The following is a 10,090-nucleotide window of genomic DNA, read 5'->3' as shown; positions in this document are numbered from 1 at the left end:
GAAAAGGCAGCCCCCCACATATAATGACTGTGAGTTAAGATGAAAATGCAAACACAGAGATGAAATAGATTTAGCAAAGTGAGGCCCGACTTACTGAATAGACCGAGGATAGGAAAGATAGCTTTGCGGTCAACACAAAACCTACAAACAACCACGCAGAGGAGCAAAAAAACCCTCCGCACCGACTAACGGTATGGAGGTGCTCCCTCTGCGTCTCAGAGCTTCCAGCAAGCAAGAAAAACCAATATAGCAAGCTGGACAGAAAATATAGCAAACAAAAGTAACACAAGCAGAACTTAGCTTATGCAGAGCAGACAGGCCACAAGAACGATCCAGGATAGAGCCAGACCAATACTGGAACATTGACTGGAGGCCAGGAACAAAGAACTAGGTGGAGTTAAATAGAGCAGCACCTAATGACTTAACCTCGTCACCTGAGGAAGGAAACTCAGAAGTCGCAGCCCCACTCACATCCACCAGCGGAAGCCCATAGACAGAACCAGCCGAAGTACCACTCATGACCACAGGAGGGAGCTTGACCACAGAATTCACAACAGTACCCCCCCTTGAGGAGGGGTCACCGAACCCTCACCAGAGCCCCCAGGCCGACCAGGATTAGCCAAATGAAAGGCACGGACCAAATCGGCAGCATGAACATCAGAGGCAAAGACCCAGGAATTATCTTCCTGACCATAACCCTTCCACTTAACCAGGTACTGAAGTTTCCGTCTCGAAATACGAGAATCCAAAATCTTCTCCACTATATACTCCAACTCCCCCTCAACCAAAACCGGGGCAGGAGGATCAACGGATGGAACCACAGGTGCCACGTATCTCCGCAACAATGACCTTTGGAATACGTTATGGATGGAAAAAGAAGCTGGAAGGGTCAAACGAAAAGACACAGGATTAAGAACCTCAGAAATCCTATACGGACCAATGAAACGAGGCTTAAACTTAGGAGAGGAAACTTTCATAGGAATATAACGAGATGACAAACAAACCAAATCCCCAACACGAAGTCGGGGACCCACACAGCGCCTGCGGTTAGCGAAAGGATGGAAACCAGAATTGCAGAAAAACGGCGAAACCAAAGTAGCCGAGCTGGCCCGATTATTAAGGGCGAACTCAGCCAAAGGCAAAAAAGACACCCAATCATCCTGATCGGCAGAAACAAAACATCTCAGATATGTTTCCAAGGTCTGATTGGTTCGTTCAGTCTGGCCATTTGTCTGAGGATGGAAAGCCGAGGAAAAAGACAAATCAATGCCCATCCTAGCACAAAAAGGCTCGCCAAAACCTCGAAACAAACTGGGAACCTCTGTCAGAAACGATGTTCTCCGGAATGCCATGTAAACGAACCACATGCTGGAAGAACAATGGTACCAAATCAGAGGAGGAAGGCAATTTAGACAAGGGTACCAAATGGACCATCTTCGAGAAGCGATCACAAACAACCCAAATGACCGACATTTTTTGAGAGACGGGGAGATCCGAAATAAAATCCATAGAGATATGTGTCCAGGGCCTCTTCGGAACTGGCAAGGGCAAAAGCAACCCACTGGCACGAGAACAGCAGGGCTTAGCCCGAGCACAAATCCCACAGGACTGCACAAATGAACGTACATCCCGCGATAGAGACGGCCACCAAAAGGATCTAGCCACCAAATCTCTGGTACCAAAGATTCCAGGATGACCAGGCAACACCGAACCATGAACCTCAGAGATAACTCTACTCGTCAATTTATCAGGGACAAACAGTTTCTCCGCTGGGCAACGGTCAGGTCTATTAGCCTGAAATTTTTGCAGCACCCGCCGCAAATCAGGGGAGATGGCAGACAAAATTACCCCCTCCTTGAGAACACCCGCCGGCTCAGACAAACCCGGAGAGTCGGGCACAAAACTCCTAGACAGGGCATCCGCGTTCACATTTTTAGAGCCCGGAAGGTATGAAACCACAAAGTCAAAACGGGAGAAAAACAGCGACCAACGAGCCTGTCTAGGATTCAACAGTTTGGCAGACTCGAGATAAGTCAAGTTCTTATGATCAGTCAAGACCACCACGCGATGCTTAGCTCCTTCAAGCCAATGACGCCACTCCTCGAATGCTCACTTCATGGCCAGCAACTCTCGATTGCCAACATCATAATTACGCTCAGCAGGCAAAAACTTCCTGGAAAAGAAGGCACATGGTTTCATCACCGAGCCATCAGAACTTCTTTGCGACAAAACAGCCCCTGCTTCAATCTCAGAAGCATCAACCTCGACCTGGAACGGGAGCGAAACATCTGGTTGACACAACACAGGGGCAGAAGAAAAACGACGCTTCAACTCCTGAAAAGCCTCTACAGCTGCAGAAGACCAATTGACCACATCAGCACCCTTCTTGGTCAAATCAGTCAACGGTTTAGCAACACTAGAAAAATTATTGATGAAGCGACGATAAAAATTAGCAAAGCCCAGGAACTTTTGCAGACTCTTCAGAGATGTCGGCTGAGTCCAATCATAAATGGCCTGAACTTTAACAGGGTCCATCTTGATAGTAGAAGGGGAAAAATGAAACCCAAAAATGAAACCTTCTGAACACCAAAGAGACACTTTGACCCCTTCACAAACAAAGAATTTGCACGCAGGACCTGAAACACCATTCTGACCTGCCTCACGTGAGACTCCCAATCATCCGAGAAGACCAAAATATCATCCAAGTAAACAATCAGGAATTTATCCAGGTACTCTCGGAAGATGTCATGCATAAAGGACTGAAACACTGATGGAGCATTAGAAAGCCCGAATGGCATAACCAGGTACTCAAAATGACCCTCGGGCGTATTAAATGCTGTTTTCCATTCATCGCCCTGTTTAATGCGCACAAGATTATACGCACCACGAAGATCTATCTTGGTGAACCAACTAGCCCCCTTAATCCGAGCAAACAAATCAGACAGCAGCGGCAAGGGGTACTGAAATTTGACCGTGATTTTATTTAGAAGGCGGTAACCAATACAAGGTCTCAGCGAACCATCGTTCTTGGCCGCAAAAAAGAACCCTGCTCCCAATGGCGACGACGATGGGCGAATATGACCCTTCTCCAAGGATTCCTTTACGTAACTCCGCATAGCGGCGTGCTCAGGCACAGACAAATTAAACAGTCGACCCTTAGGAAACTTACTACCAGGAATCAAATCGATAGCGCAATCACAATCCCTATGCGGAGTTAGGGCACTGGACTTGGGCTCATCAAATACATCCCGGTAATCCGACAAGAACTCTGGGACCTCAGAAGGGGTGGATGATGAAATAGACAGAAATGGAACATCACCATGTACCCCCTGACAACCCCAGCTGGACACAGACATTGATTTCCAATCCAATACTGGGTTATGGACTTGTAGCCATGGCAACCACAACACGACCACATCATGCAGATTATGCAACACCAAAAAGCGAATATCCTCCTGATGCGCAGGAGCCATGCACATGGTCAGCTGGGTCCAGTACTGAGGCTTATTCTTGGCCAAAGGCGTAGCATCAATTCCTCTCAATGGAATAGGATACTGCAACGGCTCCAAGAAAAACCCACAGCGCCTAGCATACTCCAAGTCCATCAAATTCAGGGCAGCGCCTGAATCCACAAACGCCATAACAGAATAGGACGACAAAGAGCAGATCAAAGTAACGGACAAAAGAAATTTCGACTGTACCGTACCAATGGTGGCAGAGCTAGCGAACCGCTTAGTGCGCTTAGGACAATCGGAGATAGCATGAGTGGAATCACCACAGTAAAAACACAGCCCATTCCGTCGTCTGTGTTCTTGCCGTTCAGCTCTGGTCAAAGTCCTATTGCATTGCATAGGCTCAGGTTTATGCTCAGATAATACCTCCAAATGGTGCACAGTTTTACGCTCACGTAAGCGTCGATCGATCTGAATGGCCAAAGACATAGACTCATTCAGACCAGCAGGCATAGGAAATCCCACCATGACATCCTTAAGGGCTTCAGAGAGACCCTTTCTGAAAATTGCTGCCAGAGCACATTCATTCCATTGAGTGAGCACAGACCACTTCCTAAATTTCTGACAATATATCTCTACCTCATCCTGACCCTGACACAGAGCCAGCAAGATTTTCTCTGCCTCATCCACTGAATTAGGTTCATCATAAAGCAACCCGAGTGCCAGAAAAAATGCATCAATATCACATAATGCAGGATCTCCTGGCGCAAGGGAAAATGCCCAGTCTTGAGGGTCGCCACGTAATAAAGAAATAATGATCTTTACTTGTTGAACTGGGTCACCAGAGGAGCGGGGTTTCAAAGCCAGAAATAGTTTACAATTATTTTTGAAATTCAGAAACTTAGCTCTATCTCCAGAAAATAACTCAGGAATAGGAATTTTAGGTTCTAACATAGGATTCTGAACCACTAAATCTTGAATGTTCTGAACACTTATAGCGAGATTATCCATCAAAGAGGACAGACCTTGAATGTCCATGTCTACACCTGTGTTCTGAACCACCCTGATGTAAAGGGGAAAAGAAAGACAAAACACAGTGCAAAGAAAAAAAAATGGTCTCAGAACTTCTCTTTTCCCTCTATTGAGAAGCATTAGTACTTTGGGCCTCCAGTACTGTTATGAACAGGTGATTCAGAACCACAATGGACCTAGTGGTTAAGAGCACACAAAGTGACCTGATAGTTACTAACATAGGACGAGCTCTGAGACGTGGGAACTCTGCTGACCGCAATCCCTAATCCTATCATACCACACTAGAGGTAGCCGTGGATTGCGCCTAACGCTCCCTATGCAACTCGGCACAGCCTGAGAAACTAACTAGCCCTGAAGATAGAAAAATAAGCCTACCTTGCCTCAGAGAAATTCCCCAAAGGAAAAGGCAGCCCCTCACATATAATGACTGTGAGTTAAGATGAAAATACAAACACAGACATGAAATAGATTTAGCAAAGTGAGGCCCGACTTACTGAATAGACCGAGGATAGGAAAGATAGCTTTGCGGTCAGCACAAAAACCTACAAACAACCACGCAGAGGGGCAAAAAGACCCTCCGCACCGACCAACGGTACGGAGGTGCTCCCTCTGCGTCTCAGAGCTTCCAGCAAGCAAGAAAAACCAATACAGCAAGCTGGACAGAAAATATAGCAAACAAAAGTAACACAAGCAGAACTTAGCTTATGCAGAGCAGAAAGGCCACAAGAACGATCCAGGAGAGAGCCAGACCAATACTGGAACATTGACTGGAGGCCAGGAACAAAGAACTAGGTGGAGTTAAATAGAGCAGCACCTAATGACTTAACCTCGTCACCTGAGGAAGGAAACTCAGAAGTCGCAGCCCCACTCACATCCACCAGCGGAAGCCCATAGACAGAACCAGCCGAAGTACCACTCATGACCACAGGAGGGAGCTTGACCATAGAATTCACAACACATCCCAGTGAATCTTCTTCCAAGTCGCCCTTCTTTATCGTCTACGGTCAACATCCTGGTGTACCTCTACCGGTTCGTCCTGTCTCGGGGGTGCCGGCGGCTGATCTATTGTCCGGGGAGTTCTCCAGGATCTGGCAGGAGACCAAGACTGCTCTTGAATTTGCGCGAAACAGAATGAAGAGACATGCTGACAAGAGGCGCCTAGACCCTCCGTTATATCATCCCGGTGATAGGGTATGGTTATACTCTAAATTTGTTCACTTAAAGATTCCTTCTCGTAAATTGGGTCCTCGTTATATTGGGCCTTTTGAGATTCTGACCCGTGTTAATGATGTCTCCTACAAGTTAAAGCTGCCCTCCTCGCTACGCATTCCTAATTCCTTCCATGTTTCCCTTCTGAAGCCACTTGTTCTCAATCAGTTTCATGCCTCTACTGCGCCTTCTTCCCGGCCAGTCTCCGCTAATGATGTTTTTGAGATTAAGGACATCCTTGCCATGAAGAGAGTTAGGGGGAGGACCTTTTTTCTGGTAGACTTGAAGGGTTTTGGTCCAGAGGAAAGATCCTGGGAGCCTCGGGAGAACATCCAAGCTCCTCGAGTTTTGGCTAGATTTCTTCCTGGTCTTAGAAAGGGGGAAGGTAAGGAGGGGAGTACTGTCAGGTCGCCATTATCACCGCCGCGGCCCCTGCTGTCCGCTGTTACTTACCGCTCCTCGGCGTCCCGGCGCGCTCCTGTTCCAGCGCTGCCTTCTCTGCTCGCTCTCCCGGCTCCTGCTTCCTGTCGGGCGCGCGCGCACTAGGGTGTCTGCGCACGCGCACTCTGCCTTCCCTGCTCCGGTCAGCCCTGTGTCTCGCTGGCAGTGCTGACGTTACTAGCAGCGCTCCTGCGCGTCCACAGCGCCCTCTACTGGGAGCACTTGTATGCGCACTCTGCCTTTTTCTTTGGACACTCTTTCCCCTGCTCTCTGTGGTCCTGGAGGACCATGACCCGGAAGGTATGCTGCCACTCTGCATTTAAGGCCGCCTCTTCCTTTTGGCTGTGCCTGTCTGTCATTTGTTTTCTGGCAAATGCCTCTGGCTCCCTCGCTTCCTAGCATACCTTACGTTCTCCCTGCTGCTTGTCTATGACTTTTCGTTTCGGTGTATTATCATTAACTGTCTCCGTGCTTCCCTTGCAGCTCCAGTTCTCCTGTACCTTCGTTTCTTCCCGGTGTTCCAGATCCTCTGCCTAGTCCTTCCGCCATCGTCTCCTGCGCTTCCGTGGTCTCGTGTCTCCATCCTGTCTTCCGGTTTGTCCTTCCATTCTCTGTCTGTCTTGTCAGTTCCCGTTACCCGTTCCGCTTCTCCTTCTGCGTTCTCTTTTCCGTCGTCCCTGCCCTGACCTTTTCCTTTCCTTGTACTTTGGTACCGGCTGCCGTTCAGTAGTCTCCCCTGGGCCTGCTCCTAACGCTCCCTGTATAGGGGGCGGTCCACCTGGTCCACTCGTCCTGGGGAGGTTCGCTGCTTCGGTCCAGTGGATCCACTTATCTCGCTTTCCTGGTCCCTGAGCGTAACATATATATACATATATGTGTCTACTGACATTATATATATATATATATAGAGACAGTGTATATGTTTTTTTTTTTACACATGGATCCCTTGTATAGCCGTATGTCGGTTTTGCAAGCCTGCGAGAAAAACACGCAGTACGGATGCCATACGGATTACATACGGAGGATGCCATGCGCAAAATACGCTGACACACCCTGCCTACGGAGGAGCTACGGACCACTATTTTGGGGACTTTTCAGCGTATTACGGCCGTAATTTAAAAGACGTATTGTCTTATGCTGAGTGTGACGCCGGCCTTATATAAACTGTTGGGCCATTTCAATTGAGTCTAATTATGTCACTTTTTCTTCCTATACAGATATCATAGGACATCACAACTATGTTGAAACGACTAAGAATTCTCATAATTGTGCTTTTTATAGCAATTGTTAGTTTTTTAACGAAAATAGCCATCAAACAAAAAGACATGCTTATCCTAGACTCCTTAATTCACAAAAGTTTGATATTTTATTCTTCAAGAGCAAAAAATGCAATCAGCTACAAAATTAGCCAAACATTCAATTATGAATATGTATTTGAAAGGGATGTTCTTCAGCAAGGAAAAAGTATCTTATTTATGGAAACGACAGACAGAATGGATGTGCCATCCTTGGCTTTGTGTTCTGTTGAATCAGCAGCTCGAATTTATCCAGACAGACCAGTGGTCTTCTTCCTCAAAGGACTAGGAGACATAGTCACTGAAGATGATGAGAAGAAAGCTCGGAAACGTTACCCATCCCTCTCATTTTGTAATAATATCTACATTTTCCCTTTAAAGTTAAAAGAATTGTTTGCTGACACACCATTTCAGGATTGGTTTAAGAAGGTAAGAGCTTTTATATGCAAAATAAAGGAAGAGATTTAACAAAATTCATACAATGAAAAAGGAAAATAATTGCTTGCTTTTTCCAATGCCACATCTTACTTTCATTTTCCAAAATTGATAATATATAAAAAATTGTTTGAAATGTCCTTTTTAACTATCATCCCAATAGGTACAGGTTCTGAAAATATTGCTCCCTAAAGTGACTGTGTATGCCGGAATCCATGCTTGTAGCAAAAAAAATAACATTTTGTGATGACTAGGGTTGAGCGACATTTCTTTTTATAGGATCGGGTCGGGTTTCACGAAACCCGACTTTTTTAAAAGTCGGGTCGAGTGAAATCGGCCGATCCTATAGAAAAGTCGGGGTCGGGGTCAGCCGAAACACGAAACCCAATGCAGTGCATTGGGTTTCTAATGGTTCCCAGGGTCTGAAGGAGAGGAAACTCTCCTTCAGGCCCCGGGATCCATATTTAAGCGTAAAATAAAGAATCAAAATAAAAAATATTGATATACTTACCCTCGGACGCGCCCTGGTTCTCACCGGCAGCCTTCCTTCCTAAAAATGAGCGCCTGAAGGACCTTCGATGATGTCGCGGCTTGTGATTGGTCTCGTGAGCGGTCACATGGGCGTCACGCGACCAATCACAAGCCGCGACGTCATCTAAGGTCCTTCAGGCGCTGATTCTTAGGAAGGAAGGCTGCGGGTTAGAACGAGGGCTCGTCCGAGGGTGAGTATATACCTATTAGGAATATACTCACCCTCGGACGCGCCCTCGGATGCTTCCTTCCTAAGAATTAGCACCTGAAGGACCATAGATGACGTCGCGGCTTGTAATTGGTCGCGTGGCGCCCATGTGACCGCTCACGCGACCAATCACAAGCCGCGACATCATCGAAGGCCCTTCAGGCGCTCTTTCTTAGGAAGGAAGGCTGCCGGTGAGAACCAGGGCGCGTCCTAGGGTGAGTATATCAATAATTTTTTTTTTTTATTCTTTATTTTACACTTAAATATGAATTCCGATACCGATTCCCGATATCTTAAACATATCGGAACTCGGTATCGTAATTCCGATTCCAGATCAGAAGATCGCCGACCTCATGGCCGACCCCACACAGGGGTCGGGTCGGGTTTCATGAAACCCGACTTTGCCAAAAGTCGGCGACTTCTGAATCTGACCGACCCGTTTCGCTCAACCCTAGTGATGACAAATTACATCTATAGTGCCTCAAAGTAATCTAAAGTTACTGTTTCCACAGAACAAGTTATTGCTAGATCATCTGAGAACTTGCTCTAAAGTAAAAATGTTCTTTTAAATAATTAATTTGAAATAAAAATGTTGATATTATTCTGTTATTATTATTTTTGTATGCTTAGATAGACCCAAAGAAAGAAATCTACTGGGCAAATGGTAAATCAAACGCTGGCAGATTGGCTATGATGTGGAAATATGGAGGCATTTACATGGATACTGATGTCATTTCCATTCAGCCCATTCTTGAAGACAATTTTCTAGCTGCAGAAAACTTAGAAGAGACCAGCAGTAGTGTTTTTGGTCTTTCTCCACATCACAAACTGACATGGGAGCTTATGGAAAACTTTGTGCAGAATTATAACGGCAATAAATGGGGACATCAAGGACCTGGACTTTTCACGCGTGTTGTGAAGAAGCATTGTGTTCCCAAGTTTACATCTGTAGATCATGTTAAATGTGAAAATGTCTCCTACTTTCATCCCGAACGTTTCTATCCCATTTATCATTCATCTTGGAGAAGGTACTTTGAGGTTTGGAAAAATTTGCCAACCTTTAAAAATTCATATGCTCTTCATCTCTGGAACTATATGAATAAAGAAAGAATATCCATGGTGGTTGGAAGCAACACCTTGGTAGAACACCTCTATAAACAATATTGCCCTTCCACTTATGAAGGAGTTTTAAATAAAACTGTCTCCTAGGGAGGGGGAGACTGCCATATAAAAAGTACTTTAAAATATTACAATAAAAAAAGAAAGAATAGTAAATTTGAAAAAGTGTATGTCAGTAAAGGAAACTGAACACTAATCTTTGTTATGTGCATTTTTATATTATCGCTGATCTTGAATAAAACGTCTACCGAGATTAGAGATTGGTTAAAGATGATCACTCCCTTTATTTAAATACATATCTTGCTTTTTTGTATTTACTTTGCTGACTTTTGTGACATCCACCATCAGTTAAAATGTTGTACACTTTT

General features: G+C 45.6%; 1 protein-coding gene across 1 annotated transcript; it reads left to right on the top strand.

Moving 5' to 3' along the window:
• The first annotated feature begins 7,582 nt into the window (after positions 1-7,582).
• Positions 7,583-9,812, top strand: LOC138680909 (alpha-1,4-N-acetylglucosaminyltransferase-like). Its single transcript, XM_069768118.1, has 2 exons — positions 7,583-7,858; positions 9,234-9,812. The coding sequence occupies exons 1-2, from the start codon at positions 7,610-7,612 to the stop codon at positions 9,810-9,812; spliced, it is 828 nt and encodes a 275-aa protein (XP_069624219.1). The 5' UTR covers positions 7,583-7,609.
• The last annotated feature ends 278 nt before the right edge of the window (positions 9,813-10,090 follow it).

This window comes from Ranitomeya imitator, chromosome 5 (genome assembly GCF_032444005.1).
Source record: "Ranitomeya imitator isolate aRanImi1 chromosome 5, aRanImi1.pri, whole genome shotgun sequence".
NCBI classification, from domain to species: Eukaryota; Metazoa; Chordata; class Amphibia; order Anura; family Dendrobatidae; genus Ranitomeya; species Ranitomeya imitator.
This window is presented reverse-complemented; position numbering and strand designations above follow the sequence as displayed.

Bases quoted from the DNA above. Each gene is read 5' to 3' on its own strand.
- LOC138680909 (XM_069768118.1), top strand. From the start codon at position 7,610: ATGGAAACGACAGACAGAATGGATGTGCCATCCTTGGCTTTGTGTTCT. The intron at 7,859-9,233 runs GTAAGAGCTTTT...TTGTATGCTTAG, and splicing joins TTCAGGATTGGTTTAAGAAG to ATAGACCCAAAGAAAGAAAT.